Source organism: Dunckerocampus dactyliophorus, chromosome 5, assembly GCF_027744805.1.
Source record: "Dunckerocampus dactyliophorus isolate RoL2022-P2 chromosome 5, RoL_Ddac_1.1, whole genome shotgun sequence".
Taxonomy (NCBI): Eukaryota; Metazoa; Chordata; class Actinopteri; order Syngnathiformes; family Syngnathidae; genus Dunckerocampus; species Dunckerocampus dactyliophorus.
In genome coordinates, this window is record NC_072823.1 from 7,162,900 (window position 1) to 7,188,513 (window position 25,614).

The following is a 25,614-nucleotide window of genomic DNA, read 5'->3' on the forward strand; positions in this document are numbered from 1 at the left end:
GTCTTCCAGGTCCTGAAGCAGCAAAACAGCCCCAGACCATCACACTACCACCACCATATTTTACTGTTGGTATGATGTTCTTTTTCTGAAATGCAGCATTACTTTAACGTCTTGGAGATCATCAAGATGTTTTGTGGCAAAACTGAGACGAGCCTTAATGTTCTTTTTGTTCAGTAGTGGAACTCTGCCATGCTGGCTGTTTTTTTATGGTGGAAACATGAACACTGACCTTAACTGAGGCAAGATTCGCCATTGTGGATAATGGCTCTCACTGTGGTTCGCTGGAGTCCCAAAGCTTTAGAAACAGTTTTAGTAGAAAGAAATGCATTCTGAAATACAAAATGTGAGTTGTGGACACTAGCATTTTGTTCATGTTCTGGTAAAACAAGCATATTCGCTTTGTTTGGGTTTAAAATAAGCTCTGAAAATAAATGTTACAAAAATGAGTAGCTCCTGGCCATTTCCATTTTGTAAAAGTAGCTCTCACAAGGAAAAACGTTGGTGACCCCTGGTCTAATCGAATAAATGTTTGATTGATGATGACGCTGTCATTTACAAGCTCATATACTGACATCTAGTGGCGTTCGGATGTAAGTGCTCCGGGTTGGATAAATCGCTGTAACTGAATGGTGTTCTTTTGACGAACTTCCACAATCAATTTGGTTTCTTATTCCTGTGTGTATGTTTGTTTGCAGGGAAAACAAAAAGACACAAAAAAAATCCAAGAAAGAGCCACACAGGTTCATGAAAATCTACTATTATTTTAATGCAAAAACTCACAACTTAAAGCAATACTGTAGCAGAGGACAGGAATACTGATTGCTGGTTTGTTGTATTTCGACTATGTTGCTATTCATTTCTTCTCAGAATGAGCTCATGTAAGCATTAAAAACAAGCAAAGTAAAGATGTTTTAGTCAAGTTCAACGGGCATAATCAGGGGATTATGTAAAATGACTGAAGTTTGCCTTTTTTTTCAATGCTATGGAATCTACACAGTCAATTATATTGTCTAATAATGCTGCTGATTTGATTATTCGTCTTAACTGTTTTAGCTGCCTTGCACATAGCAATGGATTTTCATGAGAGTCAAAGATGGAGTACAGTGGAGACTGCGTTACTCGGTCTGAGGTAAAAATTCTCCAAGAAAACAATGAAAACATACACATTGTAGCAAATCATTTTAAAGCAAAGCCTAAACGCATAACGTAATACTACTGAAGGCTGAACATAATCTCTTTTTGTGTCCCGGTAAGGTACATTTTTGTCAAATCTTGCAACATAAACCGATGGTTTGTATCCACACTATGAGCTACATACACATCATGGCAAAAAAGGCAATGGACACAAGGCATCTACACAAAAGGATTGTATCAAAATGTTCTAAAAATATCTCTGGTTGGTTTTCACAAAAAGCAAACTGTATCAAAAAGCATTGGCCGAGAGCAAGCAATAATATATTAGGGCTTTAAAGCCATTTTACACAACAAAAAGCAGGACAACCAATCACGTTGATTGCGGACCTATGGAGTCCCATACAGCACATGCAATCCATTAAATAATACCGGAAAAAAAAACAAAAAAACAAAGCTTTACAGCTAAACGTAGGAGAGACAACCTAGGTTGTTCTATTGTGCTTCATACAGTTTAGGCTGGACCTGTCTATACAACAATCATGGACGTCTTCACGGATGTGCTGAAGCTACGATTGAGAGAGCAGAGGCCTCACAGAGCATTCGAGAGGAATATGATAGAAATGGGACATTTACAAGAACATCGCCGGCTCTGTGAAACCTCTGGCAGTCGGTCTAGGTGGCCTGAACAAAGGAAGGTGTTTCTTGTAAACATCATGAGCCATGAGACCTGCACAGGCAGCATGGTAGAACTTAGCATACTGTAGATTGCGCAGATATTCAAATGAGTTCAGTAATAACCTAACTGCTTTACATTCCTATGTTCCATAACATTGCACATGCCTTTAAGGAACACTTAGCACCATGCAACCTGAAGATGAAGTGGCTCCTGAATGCATCATATGTAGAAAACAGGCCTTAAAAAAACATAAAAATGAACCAGGATTGAATGTGAATTTAATACATATGTGGTTGAATATACAGTGGAACCTTGGTTAGCATCATTAATTCATTCCAGGAGGTCCAACTCTAACCAAAACAGATGCTCACCAACTCAATTTTTCCCTTATGAAATAATGTAAATCCAGTTACAGCCGCCCCTTGATACAGTTACAGCCGCCCCTTGCTTTTTTTAAATTAACGAATTAATGAGCGCTGTTTCGTGATTGACTATGGCGTATTCATTCATTAATCAAAGACACTACGTGGCAGTGCGACACCACAAGACACCACTTTCCTGTTTTGCCATGAATTATTTATTTAATTCAATCGTGTTTCTCACCCTCAATAAGCCAAAATGGAGCCACAGCAAGTTTTAAGTGCCAGCATTTTGAAAAAGAAGGTGGAAAACGCTATCGAATTGAATAGAAGTCAAGAAATAACTCAAGGCAAAACAGGAAGATTGTGTCGGTGGTGTGTCTTTGCTGCCACATCGTGTCTTCGGGTCGGGAATACTCACGTCAAGAATCACGGCTGGAGTGAAGGTAATTGTTACCTTCAATTTTAATGTATCCCTTTCATTCATCATTTACAATTATCCTATGTATGTAAAATAATAAAAAAAAATGTGTTGTCTGTTAACATTTTTAAGAGTAAACCACTGATGACGTCATCAACGGGCGACATAGCTGACTTTTTGTTAGCAAGCTAGCCCCTTTGGCAGAAGCTAAGGACGTTTTGTGATAAAAAATACATTAAGAACACAGTTGGACGCTGTTTTTTATGCTAACTGGAAAATGTGGGTAAATCAGGGCAAAATAACTGATAAAACATGCTAACCGGGGCAGACGCTAACCGAGGTTGCACTGTAATGTTAATTGGAAGCAGGTTTTCTAAGCTCTAGCGACGAAAATATTCCATTTATAAATAAGGAATCCTGCTTGAAATGGGCTTAACACGGTCGGGTCTAGAACCAATTAACGGCGATAAACGAGGAGCGACTGTACATTGAATTTATTTGTTGTTTAATCAACCTCTTGTTCACAGAATAATCTTCGTGTTGGCTAAACTAGGCAACATTGCAATTCCCGGTTTAAACTCAATTTCCATTGTGTTCCCGTTCATTACTTTAAACGTCCATTTTATTCCGCAAAATCTTATGAATTCACGTTAAATCCAGTTAATTCCTCCAAAATAGTCTGATTTTTTTCATCGGAGTCTGTCATGTGCAGCTAAAATGAGAAAAGCTCAGACGTGCAAATGCCAACATTTGTGGGATGTAGGATTATTAGACTGAGTGGTGTCTCTGGAAGCCCGTTTCCGCCACTCAAAGAAAAAAAAATATCCTAATGGTAAGTTGTAATTATGAGATAAAAAGTCATTATTATGAGAGAGTCATAACTAGGAAAGCACTCGGAGAGCGCAGACCTCCGCCAAGCGCCATAGTTCCCCCCCATATTGTAATTCACACCAAAATAATAGCACTACATTTTCTGAATCAGTTTTTGATATTTTGTAGAACCTGATGGAAACTTGTCCTGTATTTTATTTCCAAGTGCTCTGACCATTTTTTTGTTATGTGCACAAACTCTGAAAATGGTTCCATCTCGCAATGTTAAAGAATCCTTTCAAAAATTTGTGGATCTAGACGGCGATCCAGCTCACCCCCAAAATTGAATCAGTTCTTCCATATCCCATTTCTGATCATTCCTGGGCATTTCATCCAAAACCACTCAGAACTTTTCAAGTTATTTTGAACACAAACAAACAAACAAACAAACAGATAAACGCCGGCAAAAACATAACCTCCGCGCTTGGCGGAGGTCATTAGAAGATAAAAGTTGAAATTGCGAAATAAAAACTCATAATTATGAGATAAAAAGTCTAAATTACGAAACAGAAAGTCATAATTATGAGATAAAAAGTCAAAAGTATGAGATAAAAAGTCATAATTAGCAGATAAAAAGTCCAAATTATGAAATAAAAAGTCATAATTACGAGATAAGAAGTCAAAAGTATGACATTAAAAATCATAATTATGACATACAAACTGTGCATTTGCTGCCTTCTTCAACGGAGCCTTTGTCACATGGCATTTGGCACATGAGCAGTTTGTATCTCATAATTTCGACTTTTTATCTCAAAATTATGACTTACCATTGGGTTATTTTTTTTCTTTCAGTGGCGGAAACGGGCTTCCATAGCTGTCAGTTTCCATGCTGTATGAGTGTATTTTCAGGCCCATGTGAGTGACAATAAGTTGAAGGTTCCCTTCAAGCATCATTGAGTCCCGTCATGGGGTGAAGATGCGGCGTGACCTTGATTAAAGGGTGACACTGAGATGATGCTGGGTACAGTGGTGTGTATACCACCAGAGGCGGCACAGTGTACAGTGGTGTGTCTCGGTGTGGGCGTGGCCGACGCGCACGCACTACTCTTCGGAGGCGTGAGACAGCTGCTTCTCATAGAGGCTGAGAACGTGATGCACAAACTGGTACTGCTCGCACGTCTGGATCATCCCACCCCTGGGGCCAACACACACCAGACTGAGATTAGAACAGACTTTATTTGGACTTTAAGGAGAAAAAAATGTGCCTGTGAAATTCACGTTTTGACCTATTTATGCCCACCAAAATAGTTTGGCACTAGAATTGCATCTGCATGTATTATTTTTATTCATTTCAGACTTGTGTCTTACTGTGATTTGTCCTAGTCAAAGCAAGGGTGAACTAAAGTTGCAGAAAGATCAAACTCTTTCCTCTGCAGATGACCTTTTTCTATTTCTTACCCACAGGAAACAACAGAAGTTTTATTTTAAAAATTGCGCAGACAATCTGTACAGGCACCATTTTAGACAACATTCGAACCTCGATGCCATTTACAGTCATGGAAAAAATTCTTACACCTTATTTCTTCAGTTTCTTGTTCATTTTAATGCCTGATACAACAATTTTTGGCACTACAATGCTGTAGCTATACATGTAAGAACTTAAGTGATTTTGGTTATTATCAAGAAAACCATGGAAGTTGCCAGATGTCAGCTCTTAAATTCAACTCTTATAAGCTATTTTGTTATCATCATTATATTTGTCCAAAAAAATGTATCTTTAGTTGTAATCAGACATTAAAATGGATCAATAAGCTGAAGAAAAAAGGATGGTCTAATCATTTTTTCCATGACTGTAAGTGCAAAAATTAGTTAAACAACAATACAGTGAACTCGCGTATCTCCACGCCTCTTGGACATACTAACCCAGGGGTGACGTCGGCAGCTCATTCTAAAAATATAATTTAACATGAAAACTTAAAAAAAACAACCAGGAAAAATGGAAAATCTGCAGTAATTTTGCAAGAATAAAGTTCAAATATTAAGAGAAAAAAGTTGTAATCTAACGTGAACGTCGTAATTTTATGAGAATATTATGAAAAAAATCAGTCAGTTAAGTAGCATAAGGTTGTATATATTAAAAAATTATGTTTTAAAAAAAAATCATATTACTGTGAGAAACAAAAGAAATAAATGTTTAAAAAATCAGTTTGCGGAAAAAGTTGAATTGTGAACACAGTAAAGTCAAGATATTATGGGACTTAAATCATAATTATCAGAAGACAATTTACTAGAAGAAAGTTGAAAAAATAAATAACAGCAGAAACAGAAAAAAAGAGCTGTAAACTTGACAATAATAAAGTCCAAATATTAAGAGAAAAATGTTGCATTCTACGACGTCGTATTAGGGTGACACTGGAAAAAAAAAATCGGAGATTTCGAGAATAAAGTCGTAAATTTACGAGAATAAAGTTGCAAATTCACAAGAAAAAAGGTTGTAGTATTACGAGAATAAAGTCGTAAATTTACGAGAATGAAGTTGCAAATTTACAAGAAAAGATGATGTAGTATTACGAGAATAAAGTCGTAAATTTCCGAGAATAAAATCGTAATATTACGTGTCATCGTGTAATACATCATGTCAGAGGGAAAATAGAGCGCAGTTCTTCAGGAAGGAAGGAAACTTTCCTCTCGCTTCAGGTACGCTTTTAAATATAACTAATAAGTCACTAAGTAACGAGAAGACCACGATGGACCAAGACTTGATGGGTCGGTTGACGTAGAAAAAAAGAAAAAGATGCAAACTGATAATCATTTAGAAGATGTTGGGAAGCAGTCGTGACTATTCCGTCCATCGTGTCCACTGTGCCCTGGATTGTTTTGTTTGTTTTGATTGTTTTGTTTTTGACAGAAAAAGGGAAGAGCCAAGACGCACCTGTCCAGACGCAGTTGGCAGGTGGTCCCCAGGATGTCAACCACACGCTCCATCCTTAGCTGCTTGCACAGAATGGAGGTGGCAATGAAACAGCCAGTCCGACCTATTCCAGCGCTGTCATTAGCCAGTAGGAGGTTGGAAAAATAAAGGATTTGGTCATTTTAGTATTGGAGCTGTTTATCTACATCAGGGGTGTCCAAAGTGCGGCCCGGGGACCATTTTCAGCCCCTATTTTTAAGTTTTGTTTTTATTGGCACATTTTGAAAATACAATTAAACAAGAGGACTAAAATAAACAACTGCAAAAAGGCGTAATGTAATGAGAAAAAGACCCCAGGTGGAAAAAGTTTGGACACCCCCGCACAGTGTGGTTTTTGTTATTTGAGACAAAGTGAGGTAAAACAGACACAAATACTTGTATACCTGCAGTGTACAATCATTGGGCCGCTAGTGGGCGGGGCCTCCTCTCTGGCTCTTTCCACTTCCTGCACCAGTTCCAGAAGAGGCGGGGCTTTGTCTGGAGTCTTCTGGTCCGGCCATGAAGTGTACCAATACTGACGCAAACTCCGCTCCTCATCGTCACACTGGTAAGCACACGCATACACACAGCGGCATGAAACACACACGGCATCATACTTCATGTGTCCTCCAAGCAGCAAGGCTGTGAGGGTTTTCTGATCATCCCGTTGCTCAACACATACAGTACAGCTAACACAGGGGTGTCCAAAGTGCGGCCCAGGGGCCATTTGTTGTTTTTTTGGCCCGGGGCACATTCTAAAAATGTAATTTAACTTAAAATAACAGAAAAAAAACCAACAGCAAACATGGAAAAATCAGCAGCAATTATTGTAATCTAATTGAAAAAAGGTCATATTTTTATGACACTTTTGTCATAATATTATGAGAAAAATAATGTCATTTAAGTAGCATACATTTGAAATATTACATTGAGGAAACATTCATTTCCTCATAATATTACAACAAAATTCTCATAAAATGACTAAAATAAAAAAATAATAAACAATTTTTTTTGTCGTAAAACTATGAGAAACAGACAAAATAATGAATATAGTTGTAACTTTTGAAACATTTTACAAGAATAAAGAGAAAAAAGTTTTATGCGATTGAGAAAAAACTTGTAATATGAGGGAAAATGTCTTTTTAGTAGCATAGAGTTGAAATATTAAAGAATAAATATATATGTTTTAAGTTGTAATATTGTGAAAATAAACAAAACAAAATAAGGTTGTCAATTTTGGAAAATTAGGTTGAAGGAAAAAGTTATAATATTATGGGGATAAAGCCATAATAGTACAAAAATAAAATGTATAAAAATTATTTACAAAGAAAGTTGAAATATTTGGAAAATTAAAAAAGCAGCAGCAAAAATAGGAAAAAAGAGGAAGGAGTGAAGTTGATATTAACAATACACCTTTTCACCCATATGACAAAGCTGAGGTGCATTTTTTTCTTGAAATATATATAACGTTTTAGCATATCTACATGTGTTGTTTCACAAAATATGAAAGTGGCCGTCCTTTCATTTTTCACTATATGGTCCTCGCTGGAAAATTTCATTCTCCTAAAATTGCAGCTGTTTTTTTCCATGGTTGTTTTTTTCCCCCAACTATTTCAACTTCCTTCTTGTAAATTTTCTTCTTGTAATTTTGACTTTTTTCCCGTAGTATTTTGACTTTATTCTCATAACATTCCAACTTTTCCCGCAACCTAATTTTACATAAATTGTAACTTTATTGTTTTGTTGTTTCTCATAATATTACCACTTGAAATCTTTTTTTGTCAATATTTCAACTTTTTGCTACAAAAGTTATTTTTCCTACTAATGTTATTTATGTATAATTATGACTTTTTCTCATTCAATTACAACTTTTTCATTTTAATATTTTGACTTTATTCTTTTTCAATTTTTTTCATTTTTGCTGATTTTTTTTCCAGTTTTCTTATGAAATTCTATTTTTAGAATGTGCTATGGGCCAATAAAAAAAAACAGCTGCGGGCCTCAATTTGGACACCCCTGTTCTACAGTCATGTGATGGATTTATCAGACAGCAACATCTGCTTTCACTACAACAGGGAGGGAAAAGTGAGTCTAGGTTGTTTTTGCATTGCCGGATACGCGTATTTCACTTGGAGTAAAGTTGGGAGGGCATTTTTTTGTTATTAACAACTTGTGTGTGTCTCACCTTCAAAGTAAAAACCCTCAGACTGTAGTCATCCTCCTGCGTCACCGTCACGACAGTGATTTCGATCCCCTCGTGGGTCACAGTGTCCTCAGGCCAGTACTCGGCACATTTCTGCAAGATGGGCACAAACGCACACACACCTGCCACTTACAGAACACATACTGTACTCGCACTACATATCATCATCACCACCATCACGTCATTTTACACACCTCGTTTTTCTCCTCCAAGTTAGTGATCATTACAATGATTGGGGTCCTCTCCTGCCACACCATCCTCCAGAAGTCTCCCACCGTGTTTACCGTCGGACCCTGGGTTGCAATGTATGCATGCTCTTCACCCCCATAACCCTATGTGCACGCATGCACACACACACACACACAGTATTGCAGTCATTCTTTCATTTCCTTACATCCAGTCTGGGACAAATGTGACTTACTTTGAGATAATTGGCGTTGATGTAAGTCGTGAGGAAATCTTCTTCATCATCTGACTTTAGGATCACTCTGCTGTGTGTGTCTGGAGACAGACACAATTAACAACAAATGAACAAAATGAAATGTTTTACTTCTGCCTTTACAAAGCCTCAGTGCATACACAAGAACGACCATCCGTTCTTGCAATATGAACAATTTGATTTGGTTCAAGCAGGGGTGTCCAAAGTGCTGCCCGGGGCCATGTGTGGCCCGCAGCTATTTCTTTATTGGCTCGCGGCACATTGTAAAAATATAATTTATGAAGACAACTAAAAAAAAATAATAAAACACACAATGGCAACAATGGCGAAATCAGCAGTAATTTTACAAGAATAAAGTGAAAATATTACAATGAAAAAAGCTGTAATCTAACGAGAAAAAGTCATAATTTTACAAGAATGACCTAACATTGTGAGGAAAAGTAATGTCATTTTAGTAGCATCAAGTAAAAATATTCAAGAAAAAATATGTTTTGTTTTGTTTTTTTAATCGGAATCTGAAAAAAAACCAAATACAGTTGTCATTTTTGGAAAATTACGTTATGGAAAAAGTTATAATATTATGGGAATAACATCCTACTATTATGGGAATAAAGTCATAATATTCTGAAAATAACATTTCAAATATTTACGAAGAAAGTTGAAATATTTGGAAAATAAAAAAAAAAAACTAAGAAAAATTAGGTTGTGAAAAAAGTTATAATATTATGAGACTAAAGTAAAAGCATTATGGCAATAAAATCAGAATTACGAGAAGACAATTGACAAGAAAGTTTAAATAGTTGGAACAGCAGAAATGAAAAAAAAAACAGCCCAAATTTTACAAGAAGCCAAAATATGCAGAAAACAGTATTTTACTTTACCAAAAAAAGTCAACATTTTTACAAGAATAAACTTGCAATATTATTAGGAAATGTAATGTCATTTTAGTAGCATAATGTTCAAATATTAAAGAAAATTTATTTTTGAAAAGTCGTAATATTATGAGAAACAAACAAAACAAAATAAAGTTGGAATTTTTGGAAAATTAGGCTGGGGAAAACCAGTCATAATATTATGGGAATAAAGTCCAAATATTACGAAAAGAAAATATGCAAAGGTTATTTCAGAAGAAAGTTGAAATATTTGAAAAATAAAAACAACATTTAAAAAGAGACAACGTTGAACGAGAAAAGAGCAACGTTGATACCAATAATACACTTTTTCACCTACTGTATATAACAAAGCTGAGATTTTTTTCTTGAAATTTATATAACCTCTTAGAATACATATCTACATGTGTTGCTTTACAAAATATCAGAGTGGCAAAGTTATATCCTTTCATTTTTCACTCTGTGGCCCTCGCTGGAAATAAGTTTGGACAGCCTTGGGTTAAAGTGAACCATACTCACTGGGTAAGATGGTTTTGTAGCGGTTCTTTCTCACAAGCCCTGGGTAGTTGTACTCTTTAGGGTCCACAAAGTTCATGGGGGTTTCCTGCCATTGAACACAGAAGGGTAGGTATACTGCAGAAGCTGCAACCAACGTGGAAAGTGCAATGCATGCCATGAGATAGCATAATGCTATTTTTGTATGACATGTAACAATTGTACATGATTGAGGGGCTGTGTTTGAGTTGTGATGTCAAATACACCTCCGATTGCCTACAGTCTGGCAGACAATAGAATCCTCTGTGGGCTTGTATGCAAATAAGAAATAAGGCAGTATCCATCTATCTTTCGCCCACTAGCAGACAGAGGCAAAGCTTAGGGGTGTAGTGTGCTCCGCTAGGTGTACAGTATGAGCGTGTGAGTCCTTCTTCATCTTTGTGTGTATGTGATACATGCAAGTGTGTAGGAGGATGATGTGCTCACGTAAAACTCAGCCTGCAGGCTCTGGTCATCCATGGCCCGTGTGTGCAGCATGGCAGGGGTTAGGATGTGTGTTCCTTGCCGGAGGTACTCCTGGGCTGACTGGTCTCTGGGGGAAAGCTGGGCTCCATAGCCGTAAGGCTCTGTGCAGCCCGGTGTGCACATATCCAAGGTCAGAGAAACATTTGAGCCCCTCCTGTGTAAGAAATATGGGATGAAAAACATCTACATATACTGTACATGTATCCATTTGTATCCCAGTATGGGCACCCAGGGAGCACCGACCTCATCCCTGCTTAATCACTGAGGGGGAAACAACACTCTAGACCGGGGGGCGAACTCGTTTTCACTGTGGGCCACATCACAGTTATAGCTACCCTCAGAGGTAGGTAGTCATGTATCAACGCCTAATGATATTATGACATATTGGTTTTTATGATCATTTTCACTTTGTATTGTTTTACCAACAAACTTACATTGCGCAAATGTTAATTTGAGTATTGATTTTTTTGTCTGTCAAAATTGACATTTAGCTACAAAGATTAAGTGTGTTTTCGGTTTAATATATATATATATTTTTATTTATTTTTGTACTTAATGTAATATAAATATATTTGAAAAAGTTACAAAAATATATATGTAAAAATATGATCAAAGTAATATTAAATACTAGAAATAAAATTATAAAAATATAATACTGTATGGCTATATTTAAAATGTTTTAAAAAAAAAAATATATATATATATATATAAAACTATTTTAAAAATAATATTAAAATAAAAAAATGAAGTCAAGCTATCACTCACAAGTATACAAATATTGTAAAATTAATTTTAAATTGGATTTGACAAAAAATATATTTTTTTCAAAATTGACAGATCAAATACATTTAGTTTTGTGATTTTTAAAAAAATATTTACATTTTTTTTTACCTAATATGAATATATCTAAAAAGCTTTAAATATATATATACACAGTATATATAAATGTTATGAAAATATTTTTCTTGAAATATACATAACTTCTTAGTAGTGCTGCTTTACAAAATATCAAAGTGGCCCTTGCATCCTTTCATTTTTCATGTATGGCACCCCTGCTATAAAAGAACGCCTGCCAATTTTGCAAATTCTGTGTTGATATTCCCAAAAAATTGCAACCATATAAATATCCTTGACAAAAATATAAACACATTCATAATTTATGATTCGTCCACCTCACAGATGTGGCATATTGAAATAATGATGAGACAGCATGATTATTGCACAGGCATGCCTTAGGCTGGCCACAATAAAAGGCCATTCCAAAATGTGCAGTTTAACTGTATTGTTGGTTGTCCATAACACACACCTGCCACCACCATGGGCCACGCCACCCACAAGACAGGTGCAGTACGGTAGACAGTTAAACTTAACATTTCAGAGTGGCCTTTTGTTGTGGCCAACCTAGGGCACCCTTGTACAATACAATAATCATACTATATGCCATATGAAAGTAAGTTGATGAAATCTTAATGGAGGACAGTAACAAACCTCTCCTGCAGCCCCACTGGTGTGACAGTGAGAGTGACAGCGTCTCCTTCTGGCTTGCTGTCACTTCCCATTTCAAAGACCGGAGTCTGAGGTACATGGTCCAGGTCCATTAGGTCCTCTTGGGCGTCCGTCCACTCTGACAGGGTGAAGGAGGGCTGGCGACTCACAGACTGACGTCGATCCCCATTGTCCTGCGACACGGTGCCCAATGACCACAAGCCAGTGCCGTAACGCCACCTACACACCATGTGGATGACCTGAAGATAGAAAGATGCTCAGAGGTTACACTTGCCTTGCCGTAAGCCACAGTAATCATTCATTTATTAGGGGTGTACTACAGTTTGTGCGTACCATACAAACAGAGATGGTCACGCCAATGCCTGCAGTAGCATAGATGATCCAAGCTTGCTGCGTGGTGTTCATCACATCCCTCAGCACCATGGACTGGCCAGCGCAGAGACAGAGAGACAAGAAATGACATCACAATGGCATCTTAAATAGTAAAAAGTCAGTGTTGCTCAGAACATGTTACAAAAGTAACATCAATTACAGTAACAGTATCGATTTTTGCTGTTTATTGGGCCAGATGTTGAATAAGCAACATGAAATTAAATGTCATAGTTTATCATTCTGCAGCCGTTTTGGTGAAAGTAACCCAAATGTAATGCAAGCATTAGTACTAGTATTAGTACTAGTGTAACAACATGCGATGGAGAATGACTCCAGACGGCTTCGAAGAGATTTTGGACCACCATCTGCTGTCTAAGGAGAGGGAAGCAGTGCACAAACACCACATTGTATAGTGGGGCTGGTGTGCTGCTGACCGGTGGAAGGAATACTTCCAAGGCCTCCTCACTCCCACTGACACGTGTTCTAATGAAGAAGCAGTGCCTGGGGACTCCACAGTGGGCTCTCATATCTCTGGGGCTGTGGTTGCTGAGGTGGTGCCTCGGTGGCGTAGCGCCGGGGGTGATTGAGATCCGTCCGGTGTTCCTTAAGGCCCTGGATGCTTTGGGCGTGTCTTGGTTGACACAACTCTGCAGCGTTGCGCGGACATTGGGGGCAGTGCCTCTGGATTGGCAGACCGGGGTGGTGGTCCTCCTCTTTAAGAAGGTGGACCGGAGGGTGTGTTCCAACTATCATTCAACCGTGTTCCTCGAGGAATCCTGTGGGGAGTACTCCGGGAATATAGTGTACTGGACCACCTAATTCAGGAAGTTTGTTCCTTGTATAACCGGGGTCAGAGTTTGGTTCGCATTGCCGGCAATCAGTCAGACCCGTTTCCAGTGATGGTTAGACTCCGCCAGGGCTGCCCTTTGTCACAGATTCTGTTCATTATTTTTATGGACAGAATTTTTATGCGCAGCCAGGGCGTTTAGGGGTTCCGGTTTGGTGGCTGCAGGATTGGGTCTCTGCTTTTTGCAGATGAACTGCTCCTCCTCCGCATCGAGAGGAGCCAGATGAGGTGGCTTGGGCATCTGGTCAGCATGCCTCCCAGACGAGACACCACAAGGACACCACCTTCCTGTTTTGCCATGACTTATATCTTGAATTTAATAGTGTTTCTCAAGAAGTCAAAATGTGCCAGCATTTTGATAAAAAGGGAAAAAAACACCAACTGAGTTGAATTCTAGAAATAACTATTGGTAAAACCGAAAGATGGTGTCGGTGTTGTGTCTCGCTGCCACATTGTGTCTTTGGGAACACTCACATCAAGAATCACGTCTTCAAAAATATGCAAAAATATGTTAAATTTGCTTAAATATGCGTCTTTTTTCACTAACAATAGGCCATATTTAACCACCAACCAACATGATTTTGTAATATATTTTGGAAAAACCGTGATAGAGTGAAGCCGCGAAATTCAAACCGCGATGTGATTATTCAATCTTATTACATCTAGCAACAATTAGATTAGAGCTGAACGTCTCATTTTATTTCCATTTTGGCAGAAAGTAGAAATGTTCTAATAAGGCACGACTGAAACTTACATCCATTCCAAATATCGGGTGGCAGTGTAAGACAAAACTCAGATAGAAGTCGATGACTTGCAGAGCTTTATAGATGGAGGCAAATGGCCCATTTCCTTCCACCACAAAGAACATCCAGTACACCTGAGAGGAAAGAGGGAAGGCAGATTGAAAACCAAAACTTAGCAATTATTTGACTGCCTACTTTTAGCTTTCTTTCCCGCTCCTGTGTCTCCTTTCTCTTGTGGCGGCCCGATTTTTCCTACTATTTCCTACTATCTTGCTTAGCAATAAGCTGCAACACATTCCACACCCACTAACCACGCATGCCCGTACCGTGACTTGAGAGATGACAAGAAGGGCTGCCCAGCAGTGGAACTCAACCACCAGTGTGAACACTTTGTGCAAAAATACTTCTTCTCCTTGTGCACTCTGACCCCCTGCGTCTGCGACTTTGCAGTGTAGCAGGTCATCTTTCTTTCCGTTGTTTATTTTTCCGATCTTTGCGGGCTCATCTAGCCAAACTGGGTCCTCATCGGGCCTCAGGAAGATGGAATCCTCGGTGTGGGAACGGGTGGAGCTGCTCAGGCGTCGGGTCATGATCCTCCTTTTGATTCAGGCTCCTGGGTGTTGGAGGTATCGGACACGTTAAAACGTCAATACAAAGTTAAAACGTTAAAATGTTTGTACAAAGCAAAGGCGCAGAACAGCAATGCTGGAATGACAACCAGGAAGTTAGTCAGTAACTGCTTCCTGGTTCATGGAGGACAGAACAGATCAAATGACGCAAATAATAGTAAATATCTTCACCAAAAAGAACTACAACTGTACGTCATTTGTGGTATTGTGTTGCTAAAATATCAATCAATGACACCTGACCGCATTTGTTAGTGTGTGTGTGGGTGTGTCTCATGGTTGTGTTATTTGAATCAAGTGTGTGTATGTGCGCGTGTGTGTGTGTGTGCGCGTCAGAAAAAGTTGCGTTTATTCCACAGGCCCATTCAGTTGCAGCTAAGCGGCTTGGAGTGGCTCTCATCACCACATCCTCTTGTCTACCAGAGATTGGACACGGTTGTGTGTGTGTGTGTGTGTATGTGTGAGAGAGAAACAGAGCTGCATGTGTGTGTGTGTGTGTGTGTGTGTGTGTGTCTGTGTTTGTGTGTGTGAGAGAGAGGCTCCATTGTGGAGAGATGAGTCAGGGGTAATGTGTTTACAGCCCTGTTCGTCACCTTGGCAACAGAGTGGCTCTCATCCCTGTCATCCGTCCTGAGCATAATCATCCACTGACGGCACACACACAGACACACACACACGTATTCATACATACATTTAAATCGGGGGTGTCCAAAGTGTGGCCCGGAGCCTATTTGTGGCCCACAGCTGTTTATTCTAAAAATATAATTTAACAAGAAAACTAAAAAAACAACAATAGCAAAAATCAAAATGCAAAGTGGTAACGTTGCAAGAATAAGGTCAAAATGTTAAGAGAAAAAAGTTGTAATCTAACAAGAAGAAATTGTAATTTTACAGGAAGAACACTGTAATATAACGAGGAAAAATAACACTTAGCATAGAGTTTAAATATTAAGGAAAGATGTTTTTTTATGGTAATGGTAATGGTAAAGGTAATATTATGAGAAACATCATATAAACATAATATAAAACCGTCATTTTTGGAAATGTACATAGCAGAGAAATGGAAAAAAACAGCTGTAATTTTCCGAGAGTAAAGTTAAAATATTAAGACAGAAAGTCGGCAAAAAAGTCGTATTATAAAGAGAAAAAAAGTCACGATTTTATGACAGTAAAATCGTAATAATATGAGGAAAAATCTGTCAGCTTAGTAGCATAGAGTTGAAATGTTAAATAAAAAATGTTTTTTTTTTTAAAGTAATATTATAAGAAACAAACAGAACAAAATAAAGTCGTAATTTTCTGAAAATGAGGTTGGGGACAAAGTTATAATATTATAGGAATAAAGTCATAATATTACAAAAGAAAATTTACAAAGATTATTTAAGAAGAAACTTGAAATATTTGGAATATTAAAAAAAACCTGCAAAAATGGGAAAGTTGATACTGATAATAGGCTTTTTCATTGATATCACAAAAGCTCAGATGCAGCTTTTTCTTGAAATATATCTAACTTCTTAGCATCACTACATGAGTTGCTTTACTAAATATCAACGAGGCAAAGTTGCGTCCTTTCATTTTTCACTATGTGGCCCTCACTGGAAAAAGTTTGGACACCCCTGCTTTAAATGCATTATTTAATTTGTTGTCCTTCATCTGTGAATAAACGTATTTTGTTAAGTGCCTCATGCTTTGTGTGGATGTATGAATGCGGAGGCTTGTTCAAGTGGTGCTTTACTACTTTTTCCTCCACGTGTTGATGATATCTAAAATTGGTGCAAGCCAGTTTGGCTCAGGTTTTTATCAATGGCGAGGAAGCAACAAGAAAGAGGAATGCAATTCGAAAGCCGGTCGCAGGGCTCACTCACTTTAAGGTAGAGCGACGGAAGTGATGGCGTGGGAGTGGTATCACATGATGAAGAGAAATCCTGTATCTTGTGGCAAGCAGTCACCGTCAGCCATTGAGCAGCAGCAGAAGACGACAGCCGTTGTTTCTCCTAAACGCATGAATAAAAGCAAGAGAAAGTGCACTAATTGTGTCATATGAACAGAACCTAATCCAGAACTACACGACGTGAAACACATTGTGACTCAATGATGAGCGGTCCTGCTGAGGCAGGGTTAGTAATCCTCCATCTGAGTAGCACTCTCGTCAGTGCTCGGTGCCCAGCTGTGCATTCATGCTAGTGGTGTAAGGTGACATAGTAAACTGTTAAAATGTCTTCCCAGCCTCCAAAAATATTCCGATCCCTCCAGATGCAATCAGTAAGCGTGAGCTCTCATTTCTCTCATCCCCACCTTTTTTCTTTTGAATGAATAGCAGGAGTGCGACGTCAACTTGTGTGTGTGTGTGCAGGTGATGCACATAGGGAAGCTGCAGTCCCTTGCTTTTGAAGTGATGACGCCAGTTCACCCCAACCCGTAGCCATGGCAACATGCATGCATGCCATGTACACACACACACACACACAGAAAGTGAGCGACACAAGCCCAGGGATTGTGTTGTGTGGGAGGAAGTGTGAGATGTTGCAGGATGCAGATGGACAGGTGAGTGGATGCACGGGGATGAATGGGAGGCCGAGCAGTCGGAAGCAGTGACGCGGTGAGGCTTTTGGTAACCGTGGTAACACAAATATTGTAGTGCGCGCACACGCAGGCTCAAACGGAAGAGAATAAATGTCCAAGTTTGTCGAGCAATTTCTTTTCTTTGCGTTTACTCTTCAAGGCAAATGCCTCTGCTGTCTAGATATCCCATTTGTTTCTGCTTGAAGAGCCTACCGATCCTTTCGTTGTCGTTATTATGATTGGAAAATTAACTAAATAATACATTCATTTAAACCAGGAGGCTCCAAACCTTTTCCACCAAGGGCCACATACTGAAAAAGGAACGCGTGCAAGGGCCCCTTTGATACAGTATTTGGAAGAAAAAAGCTCATTAGTATCAACATTGCTCTTTTTTCCCCCCAAATATTTAAACTTTCCTCTTAAATAATCTTTGCCAAGTTTTCTTTTATTCGTATTATATTCTAACTTTAATCCATCCTAATTTTCCAAAAATTACAACTTACAAATTACAACTCTTCTACTACTTTTAAAAACTAACGTCCAGTTAGAATACGACTTTTTGTCTCGTAATATGTTTTATTTACTCTGTTTTTTCTATTTCTGCTGATGTTTTTTTATTTATTTATTTTTCAACTATTTCAACTTTCTACTTGTAAATTTCGCTTCTCAAAATGATGACTTTATTCCTATATAATTTTCCTACTTTATTTGTTGTTTTGTTTATTTCTCATAACATTAGGACTTCAAAAAACATAACGTCATGGTTCTTTAATATTTCAACTTTATGCTACTAAAATGACGTAATTTTCCCCTATAATATTACGACATTATTCTTGTAAAAGTACCACTTTTTCTTGTTAGATTACATTTTTCTCTTAACATTTTGCCCACCCATCCATTTTCTTTAGGTAGGTGAGTTCCAGTCTTACGACTGCGATGTAAGTTGAGTTTTATAGTGTAAGTTAAAAATGATGCTTAAATTAACACACAAGTCACACAATTTGTACACGGAACACATGAATGACATATAAAATACAGTAAAAGAAACATTAAGTAAAAATAATTGACTTCTTAGTTTTATGCCTTTGGTTGTCTCGCACACTGGGGGGGCATTGCAAGGGAGGGAGAGACGGACTTATTGGGAGGAGGAAGTCTCAGTAAGGAGTCCACTATGCATACCTGTCAACATTTGCATTTGAAAATAAGGGAAATGTTCTGTAAAATGAGGGAAAATGTGAGAAATTGTGGTCTTTCCACTCAAACACCTCCCCCCCACCCCCCACCACTGTCCTGTTTACTGTAGTTATCACAAAAAAATCACAAAAACGCAAGCGCAGCGCGGAGGTTCCGTTTTTGCCCCCGTTTATCTGCTAGTTCGTTTGTGCTCAAAGTAACTTGAAAAAATTTGGATGAAATTTCCAGGAATTGTCGGAAACGGGATATGGAAGAAGTGATTACGTTTCGGCCATGATCTGGATCACCGTCTGGATGCAGGAATTTTTTAAAGGATTCTTTAACATTACGACGTAGGACCATTTTCGTCAATTGTCCACAAAAAATAGTCACGGTACAAGTTTCCAACAGGTTCTACAAAATATCCAAGACCGATCCAAAAAATGCAGGATTATCATTTTGGTGTGAATCACAATATGGGGCAACTATGGCGCTTGGCAGATGTCTGCACTCTCCGAGTGCTTCTCTAGTTCTTTTCTAAACTGTAATAGACAATCAAAACATTTTCATTAATATCACTAACCAACACGTTACAACTGTTAAACTTAGGCTGGAGTACAAGCATGAACAATGGAACTTGTGTACGTTAACATGAAGATGTTAAATCACAACACCAGCGTGTATTTATGGCGATGTCAAACCTGATAGCTGATTCAGCCTCATTGAGAGTCCTCCGTCTTTGAGTGCCTACACAAACCCACCCACTCCCTTCCTATAGATTGAATGCGTGTTTCTATTGATCATACGTCCATTCAAAGCACCCAACATCAAATCGAGTCTGAACAGAAGCATTCGGTTAGCAGGACTCTTATGGGTAGGCAGACATTTCAAGAACAAGGGGAATTACTGTCATTATTTTTCTCTTTGGGTGACAGATGGCTCATGTTTTAATGGATGTTCCTGATGATCCTTCTTCCTCTGTCTGGAACATAATGGAGGCATAACAGCATGTCACCATGTGCACAGGACTGATTTACTATTTTTACAGTGGCGCATTGCTTTCCCTTGCGTGCACGTTTTACCAACCATCCCCAGTTGCGTTTCATATGAGAAAAGGAAGGTGCACACAAGGAAAACTGTAATTATTGTTGTTTTTTATTTGTCACCGGCCCTGAGCCGGCGGATCCCATCGGCTTTCTGTCAAAACATGGGACCACCCTTCGCCAACGTGAAGGTTGTTACTGGTGCCGAGTGCAGTCCAATAACCATCAGACGGCATCTGTGACAAAGGTTTTAAGAAGAAAAAGTGTCTTCCAGCCTCGTCAAATTCAAGGCCACAAAATCGCCCGTTTGGAATTTGCAGGAGAGCACCAAACATGGGACATTGAAAGGAAGAACGTTTTTTTTTCTCTGATGAGAAAAAAATGTAACCTTGACGGACCTGATGGCTTCCAACGTTACTGGCATCACAAGGAGATCCCATCTGAGATGTTTTCCCACACGGCACAGTGGAGGGGGTACCATCATGATCTGGGGTGCTTTTTCTTTCAGTGGAACAATGGAGCTTCAGGTGGCGCAGGGGCGTCAAACGGCAGCTGGCTATGTGGAGATGTTGTAGAGGTCCTCCCTCATGACTGAAGGCCCTCGTCTGTGTGGTACTGACTCATTTTCAAATGCTGCAGTTGACAATTCCCGCCTGACAAAGGACTTCCTCCAGCGGAATAATGGTAAAGGATGGTAAGGGAAGTTTACAAAAATGGACATCAGTTCCAGACAGTGGATGCCCTCCATGAAGCCATCTTCAGCACCTGAAGCAACATTTCCACTAGCCTCCAGGAAACACTGGCATCAAGCATGGCCAAAACACCTTTTTTGAACATTTAATTTTTACATTTCAAGGTTTTTTGAGCTATGGTCTTAAACTTTTGATCAGCTGATGAACAGCCTCTTTCATTTTAATGTTTGCAATAAATTTGTTTGCAATAAATTGCTTACTCAAAACAGTACAAAATGTAAATTCTTGCAATTTTTCGACTGGTCTTAAATTTTGATGCGGAGTGTATTTGTACAGTTGAAGTCTTTTAAGTAACGCAACATCCCCACAGAATGTGACGCCCTTTTTAAACTTCACCGCTGACCTTAACACGGCAACAGCTGCGCACCACTTCCTCATTGTCCACCAACGGCGATGCGAGGTTTCAATGATCAATTTCTGCTCAAATCGTGTGGAATGTATGCGCTTAAAGTACTATCATATCTTGCAAATTGTTCGCACATTCCCTGTGTTCGGTACTGCCGCTGGTTTTGCCTTTGAGCATTATGACAATTTGTTGCGGATTTTATTTCACATTCCTAAATGACTATTCTGTTCAGCTTGAATATCACAGAAGACATTGGTTTTGGTTTCAATTGCGCTGGCATCAAATAATATGTAAACGAGGGGTGTCCAAAGTGCGGTCCAGGGGCCACAGCTGTTTATAAGCTTTGTTTGTTGCTATGTTTGTTGCACTGAAGAACACTGGACAGCAGTAAGTAGGGCCCTATAATTTCGGCGTTAACGGAATCTTCTGTTAAACACGGAATCTCGCGGATATTGACATATTGTGAAAACGTTGGTGTGTCAGACCGCTCGTTCACAGCGGCATGTCAGCCCCCTCCTGAATAAGTCCGCGAAAACAGTCTTCACCAAGCGTGAGCTCACGTACAGCAATAGCTGGTGTAAACTGGCTGAGTTAGCTTAGTTTAGCGGAGCATGCTACTGTGGCTGTGTGTGTATGCCAAAGTTGTGTGTAGGTAACGTAACCGAGGTTCCCAGCTAGCTGAGCAACAGTCAAAGTACATTTTCAACACACGCACCATACTTCCGGCCTTCAAGATAAGAGCGGCGCACATCCTGTAACCGTGGTAATAAAATAAGAGTGTTTTAAAAAGTAGCTTACATTAATAAAACGATTGCAGTTGCATCAGAAGCTTCATCTGCTTTCACCACAAGCACAGATTCAATCGTTTGTTGAGGATTCTGTAGCAATGAAAAGTTGTATAAGTTTAAGTATAAGTTTTGTATAAGTTAAGAGCAGGCTGAAGCACACCGGCATACGTCGTAGTACGTCCAAGTCGTCCAAAAATTTAGTGCATGCACAAAACTTTTCGACGTATGTCAACGTATGATTCATACGTCCCGCATACGCGGGCAATAAGTTATGCGATCGTTGGCGCCCGTTCACACACGTTATTTGTAAGTTATGCACAAGTCGTGATACATCAAGATACATTGAGACAAAACTGTGTCTTCTTGGCTCTCTTCTTGGCAAGGGTTGGCTGAGAGGAGATGGAGGCAACTGGGGAAGCAGCTTCCGATACCACTGACGATGCCTGAGAGGCATTAGAACCAGCGTCATCGCCATCCCTCCGTCACTGCCCTGATACTTCTTGGCAGCGGTCTTTGAAAGCGGTCTTCTTAAGCAACCATACTTTTATCTCAAATTCAAAATTCAAGCCAATTCAAGCCCGTCTACTTAATTAAGCCCAAGGTAAATGCTGTGATTAGATAGATGGATGATTGTGATTAATCATGATTAGTAAACATGTGATTCACTTGATTACATTTTTTTAATCGATTGACAGCACTAGAATACAGCGTTCCCTCGTTTATCGCGGGGCTAGGTTCCCAAAATATCCCACAATAAGTTAAATCCGCAAAGTGGCCAACTTTATTTGTTTGCAATTATTATATATATATTATATTTTCTCAGACAGGCATTCACATTTTCTCACATTTCTCTCTTTTTCAAACACTCTCAACGTTAAAATTTCGTTAGAACTTTCATGATCAATCTCTTGGGCACAAGAAATGATGAAGTGACTCACCGTATTCACTCCTCTGATGTCGGCGTTTTTGTATCCTTGTTAAAACCTGCGTCTGTTGTAGTATTTTAATCCTCCTTACACACCTCCATGAACCAAAGATTCATTTACTAGCTAGCTAGCAAACAGAAAACACGAAGGGGATTGATTGACAATGGTCTACAGCCAATCAGAACGCAGAACACAATGGGCGGGTTCTCCCAATCAGGACTGTTGTGGCTCTATATTTTAGCCGGCTGATGAGGTGAAGGGACGAAATCTTTACTCCAGCGGCACGTCTTCAATTCTCACATGAGTATACAACACCCTCTACTGGTAGCACTAGTAAATACAATAACAGGCACATAAAACAGGAAATTTCAGCTCTTTTTGGATAGCCGGTTCTTTTGGCTCGGCTCACTATAAAGAACGGTTCTTTCGGCTCCCAAATGGCTCCTCAGATGTTTTGTTGTTGTCTTACATTAATGTATTACCAAATTATGTGTATTGGGTAAAATGAATTACTAATGTAAAAAATACATGATATCAAATGTTTATTATTTAAATTTATTTATTTAAACCTCAATGAGCAGCTACAAAAATATATTATAATGTTATAAATAAAATACAAAAACAAAAAAGATCCATCTCAATAGACAAATTAAGTCAAAACAGGTCAAATCTCTTTATGCAAAATTCTCACAAACGAATCGGCTCTAGGAGCACCACAGAGTGTGTTTAACCCTGCCCCTCCCCCTGCTCAGTGTGGACACAGAGACGCCGCCACACATCTTGACATTCGCCTTTAACAGAAAATAAGACGAGGGAAAAACTAATCGGCTCCAAACTGGCTCCCAACGACGCGAGCAGGCTACTGTCGTTCATTACTAAGAGCCGGTTCTTAGAGCCGATTCGTTCGCGATGGACACATCACTACGTTCTATACACAACAAGGACAATGCGCGTTCATAGCTGTAAAAAAATTTGTTTTAAAAAGCGAAACAGCGAATCCGCGAAAGATGAATCACGATGTAGCGTGGGAACACTGTGAAAAATATATATTAAGAGAAAAAAATTGCAATTGACTGAGAAAAAAAGTGAATAAATGTAAATAAACAAATAGTGTTATGGGGAAAAATAATGTCAGTTTGGTAGCATTTCACCGATATCACAAAGCTGAAAAGCATTTTTTTCTTAAAATATAAATAATTTCTTAGCATATCTGCAAAATATCGAGTTGGCAAAGTTGGACCCTTTCATTTTTCATTGCCTATGATGCAAAATCACTACTGCTCATATTCATGGTTTCAGCAAAAAGCAATCAAAAAAAAAGTCTCAGGTATGGCAGCATTTCCTGTTTCACGCTGACCACCAAGTGTGCTGCTGAAGTGCTTATGTAGCAGAGATTGGCTGAAGAGGAAGTCCTTCCTGAAAGTGATGATGGAACAGAAACATGAGATTGAGTCACGAGGGCCAAGACCTGTCCCATTGACTCCTTCCTGATGAGGTTGGCATCATTCATACAAACACAAGCTCTCCATGGATGACCTTAAAGTGGAAATGCAACCCAGGCTGAAAGATAATCCTTCACCTTCATTTCTTAATTCAAATACGAATCACATCCGCGTCACGTGTGAACATGCGATTCAGAAAATGCTGTACTGCATGAATAATTCAAATATGCTGCATAGCAAATTGATGCACAGCCCGAAGGAGGATTGGCGGTGGCCGATGGATTGAGTTTGGACATTCATTCAGTCATTCATACTTCCACAAAACACCATTCATATCACATACACGGCTGCGGTGAGCTGGAGCAACCACACAGAGCACAGCTGGATGGATTTGGAATGAATCACCCAAAGAGGTGGACTGTTGCATCTCTTGCTGGTAGCTCCCACATCGCCACGCACGCACGCACGCGCGCGCACACGGGGATCAAGCTTTAAATGATCATATATGAATGCAAAAGACAACCTGTTTTTCACGTCGAGGCTACATCTTGCATACCTTTCTACAGCCAGGAGAGCACAGCAGCCGCGTGAATCACAGGGTTTCACTGTGCTATTGGTATTCACCTCATGTCACACAACCACACAAGGGGGGAGTAGGCGAGAGAGGAGAAGAAGGGGCCGGAAAGACTCATCCCAAGCCTTAAGTCCTCTTACCTGACTGAGCCTTTTCTTCAAATGACCATCTGGCGCTCTTCTCCCTTTGAGCCAAAGAGCAGCCGCCAAACACCAATCTCTTTACAGCTCCTCTAAAGATGGAGCGTGCTCACATGCGAGAAGGAGGAGGAGACGGAGCCACGGGTGAGAGATTGGCAGAGGCCGAAGGGACCGAGGCGGCGGGTGTCTGCGTCTCAGGAAGAGAGAGGGGTCTGATGGCGTCCCTATTGTTTGTATCCTGGAGGACAGCGAGAGCCACAGGCGGCTGCTTCATCGAGGTGTATGCAGCAAGAGGCTGTGCCGTCGCCTTGGCAACAGAGCCAGAAGGAGTGAAAGCGAGAGAGCAGGGGAGAGAGAGTGTGTGAGAGAGGGGGAGCGTATTCATCACATTGGAGGGACGTTCATCTTCCTCACAACCTGCTGTGTAACACGTTCATTTTATGCGCGGAACATACATTTTCTATATGCTTGTGAGCACAGGTGTACACATTTCTCCCAGCGAGGGCCACATTGTGAAAAACGAAAGGATGCAACTTTGCCACTTTGATGTTTTGCCAAGCAGATATGCTTTGTAGATGTGATAAGACGTTATGTATATTTTTTAAAAACTGCATCTCAGCTTTGTCATGTAGGTGAAAAAGCCTATTATTAATATCTGTATTCACTGCTGTATTTTGGGTTTTTCAAATATTTAAACTTTCTTCTTCGTAAATGTTCGTTTGGTAATATTATGGCTTTTTTCTCATAATATTTTGACTTCATTCATGTTCCAAATATTTCAGCTTTGTTGTTTTCTTCTCGTATTATGACTTTATTTCCACAATATTTTGACTTCATTCGCGTAATTGTATTACTTTTTCCCCAACCTCATT

The 25,614-nt window shown here is 39.3% G+C and overlaps 1 protein-coding gene across 1 annotated transcript; it reads right to left on the minus strand.

The window, feature by feature from the left end:
* Positions 1-594: 594 nt before the first annotated feature.
* On the minus strand, positions 595-25,044 carry LOC129181768 (tyrosine-protein phosphatase non-receptor type 5-like). The gene is made up of 14 exons (XM_054777364.1): positions 24,743-25,044; positions 16,862-16,990; positions 14,697-14,983; positions 14,382-14,504; positions 12,742-12,834; positions 12,391-12,647; positions 10,864-11,056; positions 10,402-10,486; positions 8,975-9,054; positions 8,748-8,885; positions 8,536-8,646; positions 6,755-6,915; positions 6,333-6,446; positions 595-4,595 (listed from the first exon to the last, which is right to left on the minus strand). Exons 3-14 carry the CDS (start codon positions 14,958-14,960, stop codon positions 4,502-4,504), a joined length of 1,713 nt encoding a protein of 570 aa, XP_054633339.1. The 5' UTR covers positions 14,961-14,983; positions 16,862-16,990; positions 24,743-25,044; the 3' UTR covers positions 595-4,501.
* Between the last annotated feature and the right edge of the window lie 570 nt (positions 25,045-25,614).